General features: G+C 47.1%; 1 protein-coding gene across 1 annotated transcript in view; it reads right to left on the bottom strand.

Annotated features, from left to right (window-relative positions):
* FGD5 (FYVE, RhoGEF and PH domain containing 5) overlaps nucleotides 1–14,215 on the bottom strand; it is a 100,686-nt gene that overhangs the window by 14,840 nt on the left and 71,631 nt on the right. The window contains exons 5-12 of the mRNA XM_016209881.2: nucleotides 12,187–12,347; nucleotides 11,770–11,926; nucleotides 11,083–11,170; nucleotides 9,413–9,463; nucleotides 8,761–8,819; nucleotides 5,780–5,851; nucleotides 4,709–4,777; nucleotides 442–525 (exon numbers count right to left, since the gene is read on the bottom strand). Coding sequence (XP_016065367.2) covers nucleotides 442–525; nucleotides 4,709–4,777; nucleotides 5,780–5,851; nucleotides 8,761–8,819; nucleotides 9,413–9,463; nucleotides 11,083–11,170; nucleotides 11,770–11,926; nucleotides 12,187–12,347 — 741 coding nt within the window. The remainder of the gene's footprint in view (nucleotides 1–441; nucleotides 526–4,708; nucleotides 4,778–5,779; nucleotides 5,852–8,760; nucleotides 8,820–9,412; nucleotides 9,464–11,082; nucleotides 11,171–11,769; nucleotides 11,927–12,186; nucleotides 12,348–14,215) is intronic.

Raw genomic sequence — 14,215 nt, 5'->3', positions numbered from 1 at the left:
GTGATAATGGTTGCATAACCAAGTACAGTGAATGTACTTAATGCCACTGAACTGTATACTTAAAAATGATTAAAATGGTAATTTTTATGTATATTTTACCACAATTTAAAAAATTTACCAAACACCTACTTCCTCCCTCCAAGCCTTTGCTTACACATTTCTCTCCTCCTAAAATACCCTTCCCCATCTGTCTACATGTTATCCACTCTTAGGGACTCAGCTCCCTTCCTCCAGGAAGCCCTCCCTCACCATCCCTCTCTGCCCTCTCCCCCTCACTCACCTCTATCTATAGCATAATCCTGCTGTAACCCACAACATAACACTGTTCCTCAGGCTCCCTCTGCCCAGCTGGTCTGTGAGCTCCTAGAAGAAGGATTATTGTTCCCTCCTCACCTGGGGTCTCCTCTGCCTACCCCAGGGTGCCTAGCATTAGGCATTTACCTTCATACTGGCCACTGCCAACGTGTTCTTCAGCCGGTACTTCCCATCCTTCTGGGGATATGTGTACAGGAGCATGTCACTCATCTGGGGAGGAAGAAACCCCATCAGACATGTCTCGGCCCCAGAAGGCTGTGCTGGGCTCCTGTCCTGGAGGATCACTGAGCACTGGGTACACAGGCATCCTGCATTCCCCAGTGACCCGCACAAGAGAGCAAAACCACCATGGGCTAAAACGTGAGCCCTTTCCCCACAGTTCCACTCCTAGGTAAATACTCAAGAGGTATTTACCACAAAAAGTCAAGTACAAGGGTGTGCACAGAGGCATTATTCACAATAGCCAAATAGTGGAAACAACCCAGCTATCAACAGATGAATGGATGAACAAACTGTGGTGCATCTATACTGTGGAATACCACACAGCCATCAAAAGGAACAAACCGATGATATACACAATGACACGGATTAAGTTCAAAACATGCTGATTGAAAGAAGCCAGACAGAGAGAAATCACTGCTTGATAACATTTATATGAAGTTCCAGAACAGGAAAAACTAATCTGTAGGAAAGAAATCAGGCCAGTGGTTGCTTGGGGCAGGGTAGGGAAAGTGACTGCTAAGGGGCACAGGGAAACTTTCTGGAGGGCTGGAAATGTTCTATATTCTGACACAGGTGGTGGTTACATGATGGTATAGATTTGCCAATATACACTGGCATATACACTTAAGATTGATGCATCTTACTCTATATAAATTAAGTCTCTATAAAGCATAGTTAGGGAAAGAAAGGTGGGAGGAAGGGAGGTCCTTGAGGATAGGGAGCTGGTGGGTCCTGTTCACTGCTGTACCTCCAGTGACATAATAGGTGCTCAATTAATATCTGTTGAATGACCAACTAAAGCTCCCCACCCCCGTGCAAGGCAGACAGGAAGAAACATAATGAAAGTCACTTCACCTTCTTAGGGGAGAGTGTTTCTGGTTGGCTAAAAGGTTTACAGTTTGAAAAGACGACATCACACTCCAGGTGGCCGGTGGGCTGTCAGTTCTGACCCTGTTCTGTAGCTGTTGTGTGCTCATGGACAAGCTGTTTCCCTCTCTGAGCCTCAGCTTCCTTACCTGTGATGTTGGGGCGATCTCTGCCCCCTAACTCATTATGAACGCTGAGAGAGAATGGCCCTAAGTGAGCCCTCTATGCATGGGAGCCAATATAAACTAGGGGTGTTTGAACACTGAAAAGGACACGGCATCTAAGATCTGAACCAGGGTTAGAACTCAGTGTTAACAACTCCTTTCTCTGCGGACAGAATCTGCTGAAGGCACAGAATGGGTGAGTTTTCCTGCCACCAGTTCTTCTTGGGACCCCAATGACCCAGCCAGAGCTGTGCGAGAGACATGACCAAGACACTGAACTGCTGTGTGACTTCAGGCAAACCCTTCCTGTCTGTGGGCCTCATTGTCTCTAACTGAAGCTGGAGTAGAACAGGGCCAGCAAACATTTTTGTAATGGGCTAGATAGTAAATATTTAAGTCTCTAAGGGCTAGGTGGTCTCTGTGACACTATTCAACTCACCTGTTGTAGTCCCAAAGCAGCCATAGACAGAAGAAACTGAAGCACAGATCATCTAGATAGCCTGCCTAAGGTAACAAAGCTCACAGGTGGCAGAGCAGGGGTGGTAAATAAATGAGTGTGCCTCTAGTGTGTTCAGGGGTGGTGTATTGGGGGTGGCCACACAGTGAGTCCTGGATCCATCTGGGGACAGTGACCAAACCCTGTACAGAGCCTCATTCATTAGCTTACTCTGAGGAACCTGCCTGTGAAATTCATCATAGTAGACCCAGCCTTTTCTGGCTGCCCCTTGAGTACCTGCTGCTATGGCAACTGCCATTAGCACCCTGAGGTTTTACTGACGGGTTCAGGACCAGACTGCCTCCTAATTGCCCATGGTTCTCCTTTCCTCTTCAAAGCGTGTGTTTTACAGCCCCAATTTGGAGGAAGAGAAATTCTTCATGGAGGAGAAAGGGGGGATTTCTCACAATAAGGAGCGTCCAGTGGGCAGCCCCACCCACCACTTAGGGCTGGATGGGATGTGGGGGCCACGGTGGAAACCTCTCCACAGCATCACTGAAAATCCTGTGTCAGTGGGCAGATGCCCTGACTTTATTCTGCAGTTAAGATTATTTTATGAAACTGGAACCTTATGAGGAACAATTGTTCCTTCAGTGTGTTTGCTCCCTGGCTCAAGAATCTGTCTGTCCATCCTCCTGCCATCTATCTCTCCAGGAAATATTACTAACACCTACTCAGTAGGTCCTGTGTGTGTGTGTGTGTGTGTGTGAGAGAGAGAGAGAGAGAGAGAGAGAGAGAGAGAGAGAGAGAGAGAGAGAGAGAGAGAGAGAAGGGGACCTGGGTTCAGGCTTGGGGTGGGGTGGGCTTGTGGACTAACAATGAGAGGGAACAAGAGAGACCCAGGTTAGTCATCATCATGATTGAGTGAGAGGGAGGCTATGAAGAAGGGTCAATTAGATACTGGAGGGAACATGGGGGAGGGAAAGAGGGAAAGAGAAGTGGGAGGGGGAGGGTGAAAGGTAGGGGTAGGGAAGGAGTGAGGGAGAAAAGCAGACTGGGGAAGACCAGGACACTGCGTCTGTGCCTGGCATTCGAAGCCCTGTGAGAGGTACATGGTCAGAGGAGCTGGCCAGATGGGGAACCAAGACAGAGGAACCCCCTCTGCTCTAGTGATTGCTTCATGCACTCCCCTCATTTACAGGAGGAACTATTCCCCTCATTGTCAAGAGAAGGACACCGAAGCTCAGAGAAGTAACAGGACCTGCCATGGGTTGCACAGCCAATAAGTCAGAGCTGGGATGTGAATCCAGTCTGTCTGACTCCAAAGCCAGTGCTCCTCATGACCAATATGGATGCCTCCCTTTTTCACCCTAGAGAAGAAAGGCCTTGGGAGATCTAGTCTTGAGCTGCTCTGGGGGAGATGGAGCTGATGATCTGTAGCTCTGGGAAGAAGGAGGGCCTATGTCCCATGGGATAATTGTCCAAGCGAAGGGGGAAAACTGTTATCAAACAGCTGCTTCTATGGGCCTCATTTAATTCTCAAAACTGCCTGGTATTTCCACTTTCCTTGTTGGAAACTGAGGCTCAGACATGTTTGTGATCTAAGGGCTACAGAGGGGTTAAGTGTCAGATCAGTATCTACCAGCTCAGTCTTCCTCATTACCACACAGATGTCCAAAATTCAAGGGTATGGATGTCTTCTCACTAGAGTTTTCAAATATTTAGACTATAACATGGAACAAGAGATGGCTTCCCCCACTGAACTCCAAGATCCACAATAGGGCAGGAGCCACATCTATATACCCTGCACAGGTCTTGGCACACAGAAGAGACGAATAAGGAGTTGTAGAATGAATGAATGTCACAATACGCAGTGAGCTGCCCATCACCAGAGGTATATGCAGAGTTCAAAGACCTACCCAGAGAAAGGAACTCAAGCATCTGTGGGGACTTTAAGACCCATTTGAGAACTCAAGCTATCTGCTGAATTTTCCACTCTGAACTAGCCACTGTGTGGCACTCAGATCTCTTTCAAAGTTCCCGCTGGGGTTTTAATCTCTTGCCTGTAGCCAAATATCTCACTGCAGCACAAACCAGCCAGAGTGAGGGGTTCTCATGGGGGGGCAGGTAAAAGATGGTTGGTAGGAGGGACAAAGAGCTGCTTGTAGCTTAGTAACTGAGATTGATGTTATTATACCATAGGCCCGGACATTCCCTGGTATTCTAGATTGTGGCTGTAAATCACCCAAAATGCTACATTATATTCTGTCTTGTGCGTGGTGGAGAAAGTGTTGGACTGGGGGTGCAGCTCTTGTTCCCTCTGGGTTTCTGCCACCAACTTGCTGGGAGATCTGGCCAAGTCAAGTCTCTTTTCTGGATCTGTTTTCTCATGCATTAGATAAAGCAGTTGGACATTTATTCCTGGTTTTAGGATGTTTAAGATGAGGACATGGGTAATTAAATTTTGGCACCATTCCATTCAAAATCATTGAAATAATAAATGAGTGATGGGCTGTGGTTCCCAAGGGTTAAATGAGCTCTCAGCTTTCTGGGAAAGCTCAGCTACACAGAATGATCCTCATCCCACAGATTCAGCTCTGTTCTAATCTTCTCCTCTGCCTTCCAACTGTCCTTGAATCCTGGTCCTGGAAAATTTCACAGAATTTGACAGTCCCAGGGTTTGGTTTGGGGGCCAAGTACTTACCAGGAACAGGTGCCGGGGGCGTCTGTTTTTCCCTGTTACTTTCATCAGTGTCCCTTCCTTCAGAAACTCCTGTGGGAAGAGAAGCAGGTCTTGGTGGTCAGGCTGATGCCCTTGACTGCCCTAGAGAATTGTGTGGGGGAGAGGCCCTTGAATGGGAAACTTAAATTATGATGCTTCCTGGAGGACCAGAGAGAAGCTCATGGGGGAATTGCCAGCTTAAGAGAGATGCTCTATGTATGTTATAGCAGCTCTGGAGACAGACCTCTTGGCCTCTCAGGGGCATTCCACCTTGAGTTACACCAAGCCCCAGACACTGTCCTAGCCACAGAGTGGTCCAAACAATGACTCTCACCCTGGTTTGCTGCCACAGGAGTCCATCTAGAAAAAGCCTCTGAAGGTTTGCTAAAATAGCTGCAGACCTGTGAACAGTAGCTATATCACCCTTAATTCTGGAGGATACAAATAGGTGCCTAATAAATATTTACTGAACTGATGACCCGGGTCAAAATGTTAAGAGTGATTTTATAGAACCTCAGACCAGTGACATCTTTGCTAATTTTGAATAAAATCTGAGCACAATCTCTCATTTCTTCTTCTCATGTCCTTCATGGACTGTAACAGGTAATGGACACATTTTTTTTCACTATTTTTGAGCTGAGTTTTATGTTTTCCATTTGTAAGCTTAAAAGTGGCTAAATCTGTCTCTTGAAAAACGTTATTTTGAAGATGCTTTGTTGGGGCTCTTGAGAGATGGTTTTCCTGATTTCCCAGCAATGCTGGACTAAACTAAAAATACTTGGTATCGCTTCTTCTCAGACATAAAGAGAACCAGAGGGAACACTGAATCCAAATGGCACTGTTTCTTTAAAGGCCCTGAGAGTGGAAAACCCCAGGGGATGCAGTCCATGGGCCCTGTGAGCCCAGCCCAGCCCTCCCTCCTCCTCGGGTAAACAGCACCTGCAGCCAGGCCTGTCTGGGGCCAGCTCAGCCGAACAATGGGGCTTATCAGAGCCTCGCCCGCCTGCTGCCAGTACGCCCTCTGCCCCTGCCCATGGTGGTGGTGGCACTCACCCTTCCTGGCTGGAGGAGATCCCCTTGGCCCCGAACGCTATGTTCAATGTGGACAAGCTTCTGAAGGTTTTCCTGTGGGTGGGAGCAGGGCATGGGGCAGATGGTCAGGACCCCTTCAAGGGATCTTATCTCCTCTGTAAGGGGTGGCATTGATTCTGCTTCAGAAGAGGAAAATGGAGCCCAGAAGGACCTTGCCCAAAATGTGACCTCTTGTCCGGGGCAGGATTGTGACCTGAGCCCGGGTCTGCAGGATGCTGTGTGTGGACTGCCCATAATCAGGCTAGTCCTTCTGGGTCTGACACCGCCATCTTTCTGCACACTATGGCAACGGTCTCTGAGCCTTGCTTTGCCATCCGACACACCTGTTTGTCTCTGGGTCACTGCTCCTACTCTAAGCCTGTGTCCTCCATAAGACCTGAAGCATCCAGACTTCAGTAACCCAGAGATGACAGATGCCCAAGGCCAGGCTGTCTCTTTGGGCTAACAGCCCAGGGTGAGGCCTCTGAGGCACAATAACCAAGACTTTTTCACCACCTGGGGAGAAAATGGGTGTGTGCTCCTTGAAGAAAAATAAGTGTGCCTGAAAGTCCTATCAGTCCCTCACTGGGTCATCTACAATATGTAAAGTGACACACCTTTACCCCGTAATACTAGAAAAAACAAGCACCTGACCTCTTGAACCTCACACAGGGTCAGGTTCTAAAGTCAACTAATGAGGTGAAAGTTGTGTGTAGAGAAATTGCCTTGAAAAGGGCTTTACGCTGTCCATAGTTTGAGGAATAAAATTCTCCACATTAGAAATGTTTAATAGTTGCTCCATTTCCACTTATGATGTAGAGGCCTGCACGAGAACAATGCCCCCACCCCAACAGTGAGGAAAAAAAACAGATAATCTACAAAATCATAACTCTTCTTATGCTTATTGGCTAGCTGAAGTCACAAGGCAACCAACTGTGGAGAAACCTGACAAACACTACCTCAGCCAGGTGATCAGTGTCAACATCAACTCATTGATCATGTTGCTAGTATGTACCCTTCCTACGGTTTGATGAAAGTGATGCTTTATTTCCTTGATCTCCTTCTCCCCAAATCATAAACCCAGTCTAATCATGAGAAGAATATTCTGAATTCCAAAGGAGGGACACATTACAAGAGAGGGACATCCTACAATATACATGACTAGTAATTCTCAAATCGTCAAGGACATCAAAAGCAGGGAAAGTCTGTGAAACTGTCACAATCAAGAGAAGACTAAGGAGACGAGATGACTAAATAAAATACGATATCCTGGATAGGGATCTGGAACAAGACATTAGGCAAAAAATAAGGAAATTTGAATGAACTATAGTCCTTAGTTAATAACACGTTATCAATATTGACTCTTTAATGTAACAAATGCATCCTATTAATAGTTAATAATAGATAAACTGTGTGTGGGATGCATGGAAACTCTTTGTATTATCTTCTCAATTTTTTCCTGTAAATTTAAAATTGTTCTAAAAAACAAAATCTATTCAGAAAGTAGAATGGTGTTTCCAGGCTCTGGGGGGTGGGGGGATTGAGAAGTTAGTGTTTAATGGGTACAGAGTTGGAGACGGTGAAAAAGTTCTGGAGACGGGTGGTAATGATGGTTGCACAGCAATGTGAATGTACTTAATGCCACTGAACTGTGTGGTTAAAAACGGTTAGAATAGCAAATTTTTTGTTATATGTATTCTACCTCAGTGAAAGATTTATAAAAAATAAGGTCTATTAAAAACCATGAAGGTGAAAACGGTCGAGTGCATACTCGTACACGTCTCCTCACTCTCTTCTGGAGGGAGATATTTCACGTCTATGCTGTGGAGAAGAGGGCAATCAATGGATAATTTGATTTCAAGTCTCAAAAGCTTAACCTTGTAACCGGATGTCTGATTTTTCTCCTAGGGAACCTCCTGGGGCGTGGTCTGAGTATCTGCAGGTAGAGTCAGATGCATTCACCTTCTCATCAGTCCTTGAAGGAGCTGTCATTGCTGACAAACCCAGTGCCATTTCCAAGCCCCTATGCTTACACTGAGTTAGACACCTCATGGCTGGGGTAATAAAAAAAGAAAACCCCAAATGTAGGAAGCAGAGAAAAATGTACCCTACGTAAGTTTATGTGTATCCCGTGAGAAGTAGGTTGCATGTTGAATACGGATGCGTGTTCATGCAAGAGTATGTGTGAGGTTGCAGGTGATGTGCACAAGGAAGTCTGGCCTGGTGGTTAAGGCAGGCTAGAGTTCAAGCACAGTCTTTTAAAAAAATAGTGCTGGAACAATCAGGTACTCATAAGCAAAAGCATGAATCTTATCCATACCTCATACCATACGTAAATATCAACTCAAAATGGATGAAGAGACCTAAAGGTAAAATACAAAACTAGAAAACTTCTGAAACAAAACCATAGGAAAAAAACCTTTGTAACCTTGAGGGAGACAAAGATTTCTTAGATATAACATTAAAGTCACGATCCATAAAAGAAAAAAACCAATAAAGTGGGCTTTTCATTAAAATTAAGAACTTCTGGTCTTCCAGGGACACGGTTAAGAGAATGAAAAGACATGCCACCGGCTGGGAGAAAATATTAGTAAATCACATATGCAATAAAGTACTGAAAGAAGGCAAACACAAAAGACCATATACTGAATAATTCTATTTTATGAAATTCTAGAAAATGAAAACTAATCTACAGTGACAGGGAGCAGACCAGTGGTTGCCTGGGGGTAGGGGATAAGGGATTTTAAAGGGGTACAAGGAAACTTTTTGGGGTCATGGATATGTTCAGCATTGTAATTACAGAGATGGTTTCACAGGTATAAGCAAACATCAAATCTGATTTAACTGTACATTTTAATCATGTGCAATTTATAGTACATAAGTTGTACTTCAAGGCAGACCTGGGCATGGTGGAGGCGGTCCTGACCTGTACCCCACAGAAGGAGCCTAGAGGCTAGACTTACCCCTTGCTCCATGCTGTCGTTGGCGTGGTCTGTGACTTTGGAGATGAGGGACAGTGCGCCTGAGGAGGAAAGCAGAGAGATAGCTGGGCTTGCTGGGGAGGGCCAGTCTAGTCGCCACCATCCTCGCCTCTTCCCTGTCTTCTCCTCTCCCCACTCCACCTCCCAAGATCACTGCATTTGCAGGGTCTTCTAAGTAGGTAGCATCAATTTTTCCAATGGCTAGGTCAAATCACAGGCCCAACCCTAGCTTTACCACTACTGTCTAAGTGACCTTAACAGTGATTTGACCACTTTGTGCCCCAGTTCCCCTGGCTGTAAAATGAGTATATAAAAATAGGGATTTCCCTGGCAGGTCATATGGACAGCCACATAGAATTGGGAGGAAAGAGGGACACGGGTGAGTGTTTCAGACATGGCACTACCTCCTATCACCAAATTCTGTTAACCCCCTTCTCCTCTGACTGGACAACAGCCCATCCCGGGGAGTCCTGTGTTGAGGTGAAGAGGGGGTCTCAGAAGCCCTGGAGGCGTCACATCAGTGCACCCCCAGCTGGTAGGTAGAGGACTATGTCCTGGGCCTAAAACTGATCTAGAGTCCAGATCTGGGGCAAAACAGGGCTGTGTTCCCTCTCTGGGTTCATGCTGGACTTACCCTGTGTGTTATCATACTCAGCTGAGTCCGGGGAAAGATTATTTAAATAGTCTGCAGGCAGAACAAGAGCCAGGAGTCAGTTTGCCCCAGTGAGGCCAGCCCCTCCTGTCCACAACAGGAGCCCCTCTCTCTCCAGAGATGGGAGAAAATTTTCAGAAGAATGGGGTGTCCACCCTGTCACCCCTGTTAGCCCCATCACAACACCATACTACCACAAAACCAGGCCTCCAGGGCTGCCACCAGCACCACTGCCACCACGGCTGGTCATTCTCTCATGGGCAACTGCTGTGTGCCTGACTTGATGCTATGCCTTCAAGATATGGACACAAACAAGGTGAGACCCTGCCTTCAAGAAGCACACATCTGGGGGAGACAGACGTGACCATCAACACAGTAGAGAGTGATATGTTAATGTTTTAACACATTCATATCCACAAAGCTCTACACAGGCTGGCCTCATTCCAGCTACCTCTCTCTGTCACTCATTCATTCTGGCAATGATGGCCTTTTGCTATTTCTTGAACATGCCAAGCTTGTTTTTACCCCAGGGCCTTTGCACTCAGTAGTCCCTCTACCTGGTATTTCTTCTTCCAGATCTTCATGGGGCTCATGTCCTCACTTCACAGAGATCTCTGGAATGTTACCTCCTCAGAGTGGTCTTTCCTGAGTGCGGTATCTAATCAGAGCTCTGTTCCCCTGCTTTATTTTTCTTCAGCCCTCTTATCACTGACATATAATATTTGTATTTCCTTATTTGTTTGTTAGAGTATAAGCTCTATGGTGTCATAAAGTTTGGCTATTTAATTCACTGCTCTATCTCTGGGATTTAGCACAGGACCTGGGACATAGTGCATGCTCAATAAATATCTGTTGAATTAGATGACTGAATTCTGTCTCCTGGCCATAATGTACATTTCTTACAGTCTTGGTCATTACCTGGAATTACATGCATATCTCTACGTGTGTCTATCTCCCCCACTGGAATGTCAGTTGCCCAGGCTTTGTTGGGTAAATGGGTCTGGAGCTCTGGACAGCATGTGTGTTTTTGGCAGGTGGAGGTAGGAAAGGGGATGACATTTCCTGAAGGAAAGAGGACCTAAGACTGAGCCCCAAGAAACACACACATTTATGGGACAGTGGAAGAAGAAAGGTTGTCAACAGAGATGATGGAGTAGTCAGAGAGAGGCAGAGGAGAGAACATGTCACAGAGGTCCCAGGATGAAAGGGCTTAAGAAGCAGGAGGTGGTAGTGACAAAGCCACAGAGAGGGCCAGAAGGTCCCAAGCAGAAAATGTCCACTGATTCTGCCACAAGGAGGGCTTTGGTGATAAGAACAGCTTTAGGAAAACCAGCCACCCAATGAGACAGAGAGGAAATGCAGAATGGGGGAAAAGTGTGAGTTTGTGTTTAGGATGGGAGAGGTGGGAGGAAGGCACAAAAGGTGGCCACTGAAGTGAGGCTTCCAAGGTGGCAGCAGGGGGCCCAAAGCTCAGCTGGAGAGAAGGTGGCCCCTCTGGAGGCCGGAGCTGAGAGCAATCCTCCCCCACCCATTCTTGCCAAAGGCGGGTAGAGAGGTTATTATCACACATCTTCCCATCATCATCCCCACCCCTCCTCAGGGGCTTTCCCTCCCTACAGCCTCAGTGCACTTTGACCTCCCATGGGGCCCACCTGTGAGGAGCACTTGGTACTGGAAGAGGCGCTGAACCACCCGCAGGAGCCTGTGCTTCACGTTCTGGCCGCCTCCTTGCTGACTCTGCTGTTTCCAAGAGACAGGGACGACAAAACTCCATCAGGGACCCCGGCCTTAGGGCACTGAGCTCAGGCATCCCACCTGCACTGTCCTATCTACACCTTTTCCTGGCCAAATTGAGCTTCCACCATCTCTAAAACCAGTTTCCCCTCCTCCAGGAAGGCCTCCCAGATGAGCACCACACCACTGTGACAGATCATTCCTCAGGTTCACAGTCTGTGCTACACTCAGTAATATGCCTCTCATAGTCCCAGCTGTACATCTACTGTTAGTAAAAGAATAAAGCCCCACATTTTTCTGCCCAATAACTGGATCCTCAGTTGGTGGCCATTTGTTGGTCACGCAAATGGCTGGGGTTCCACCTTGCTTTGTGCTTTTCTACTGGGACAGGAGAAGGGCCACTGAAACCCTCCCAGTGACTGAGGCTCACTGAGTTGTCATCAATTGCCCAACAGGGGATCTTCTGGGTTCTTCCTCCTGCTGGGTCACCCTCTCCTCCCCAGCTGCAGACTGACCAAGAAGCCCCACTGATTTGCTTTCAGCCATACCCACCACTCCCACCCCTGTATCCTTAGAGCAGGTTCTCAGAGGATCAAGGGACCCACCTCAAATTCACGGACAGCAGCTGCCAGCCGGGGAGAATGGAGGCAGTTCTCAGCGAGCAGACTTAGATACCTGTCAAACTGCAGGATGTGGGCGGCGTGGTGGTCAAACTCCTGCTCCCGAGCCAGGAAGACATCGGCCACCTTCTGCTGGCCCTCCCTGCAGCCAGGAGGGGGACAAGACAGCAAGAACTCAGCCCTGTGACCAGCACAGTGGTAGACAGTGAGCTGGAGTCACATCCTTGGTGAGGACGCCAGCTTGACCTTCCCACACTTGTTTTACTTTGGGCATATGACCACACACCTCTGTATCTCAACTTCCACATGTCAAATGGTAACACCATTTCACGTGGTGGGGTTTCTAAACCCTTAACCCCCTAGGGCAACAGAAGTAGGGGCAGGAGTCTGGGGACTGCTCACCAGTGCAGCAGCCTCTCTCCCAGCTCCTCCAGGATCCCCTGATGAAGGTCGAGGATGGCTGGGAGTTCACTCAGGCCACGCCTCAGCTCCTCCCTGGCCAATGTGTCCTTGCCCTCTTGGTCCATTTCATCCAAGGTCCTCAAAACAGCTCCATGGAAATCCTGAAACCCCAAAGGCCTGTTACCCATGGGTTGATAGGACTGAGCACATGCTCCCTGGCAGTTTACTTATAGCTTTGGAGACCTGGCCTACAGATGGACAGCTGGGACCTTAAGCCAGTGAGTGCCTCAGACTCCAGTGTTCTCATCTGTAAAACTGATAACACACACCTGTCATCACAGGTAACCGAAACCCAAAGAACACCTTAAACAACTCTTGGCACAGAGTAGGGCTTAAAGCGGGTTCATTCCACCCCCTCTGTGTGGAAACTTGGGCGCATGTTCTTCTTTTACAAGGTGGGTGAGAAGTTAGGCAATTCCTTCTCTGAAGAAATATAAAGCTCTTCTTGACAATGAACCATCTTTGAAGTGGTTCATGCACTGTGTTATTTCAAAACAAAGTCTTAAGAAGTCATAGGCATCCACTCCATGGTATACCAAGCAGTCACTAAAAATGAAGCAGATAGTGACTACGTAAAATATACATGTCCTGGTGCTAAGAAATCAAGAAGAAATACAAAGTTGTCTTCCCACCTGAACACAGTTGTGTAAAAAATGAACAAAGGAAAAAGCTAAAAGGAAATGGAATGAAATGGAAACAGTGGCTGTGTCAGGGGTACAGAATGAGGAATAATTTTTTTCTTCTTGTCTCTGTTTTCTAAAATTTATGTATCATGATTAATTACTTTAAATATTAATAAACATTAAAATGATAAAGAATGCAAAACTTTTTTCTCACAACAAAAATATTTTATCTTTACATACAACTGCTTTTGCATGAGGCCCAGGTCTGCAGCTTTAAATACATGGGATATCCTGAAACAAACTTGAATTGTGGAGCAATGCACATCAGGAAAACCTCAGCATTAGGGGTCATGTGGTCCAGCCTAAATCAGAAAGGTCAAATCTCCTTTACAACATTTAGGAAGGATGATCATGCTGCCTTTTTCGATTGCATCCCTGACGGGGAACTCATTACTGAGCAAGATAATTAATTCCGTTGCTGAACAGTCTTCATCACTAGAAAGGTCTCTATACAGAGATCTAAAACGGGAAAGTGCCTGAGAGGATGGGCAGCCCTTCCTCCAAGAAGTCTTTCTGGTCTTCTCCCAGGCTAAAAAGGGGTACAGGAGAAGGGGAGATCTAGTGGTGACAGGAGAAGACTAGAAAAAAGGGCAGGGAGATGGGATAGGAGCAGAGAGAGGGTAAGGTGGGAAGAGAGAAAGAAAATAAATGAGAAAACAGAGAGAGAGAAAGGGCAGGAGGAGACTGAGGGAGAGAGAGAGGGAGGGCAGAAGGGAGGGACTGACAGAGTGAGACAGGGAACATGAAAGGCAGGAGATTCATGCCCTCCAATGTCTATAAAGAGGCTGCCTGTGGTGTCATACAGGATAGCAGATGTGGAGGTTACAAAGGTCTCACTTCCTGAACACCTCATCCTGTCCTGCGCTGACCTCCTGCTGCTGCAACCTGCTCTGCCGGGAATTGCTGGGAGGACAAGGGGAGGGCAGCCCACCCTGGCTTGTAGTCCCGAAGAGGGAAGATGAGCTGGTTCCTGCGGAGGCTGGCTTGCCTCAGCCCCAGACTGGTATAGCTGGAAGGTCTTGGGAAACCTCTAGCCCCATCACTAAGGTCAGAAACTCTTGCGGCTGAGTCTTGAATAGATTATCTGGGCTAAAGGCATGTGTGTCCTTAAGTGGAGGTCACACGCTTGAACTATAATTAGAGATGAATCTCATTGTATCTGAGCTACCAAAGCCCTTCCTGAAAGCATGTTTCAGAGGGCAGAGAAAGTGTGATTTACAAGCGGGCAGCAGGGTAGGGAGGGCAGCTAGAGGGAGGTGGTGTTTAGTTCTTGGCTCTGGGACACA

The sequence above is a fragment of the Miniopterus natalensis genome, chromosome 15, assembly GCF_054644295.1.
Source record: "Miniopterus natalensis isolate mMinNat1 chromosome 15, mMinNat1.hap1, whole genome shotgun sequence".
NCBI lineage: Eukaryota > Metazoa > Chordata > Mammalia > Chiroptera > Miniopteridae > Miniopterus > Miniopterus natalensis.
This window is presented reverse-complemented; position numbering and strand designations above follow the sequence as displayed.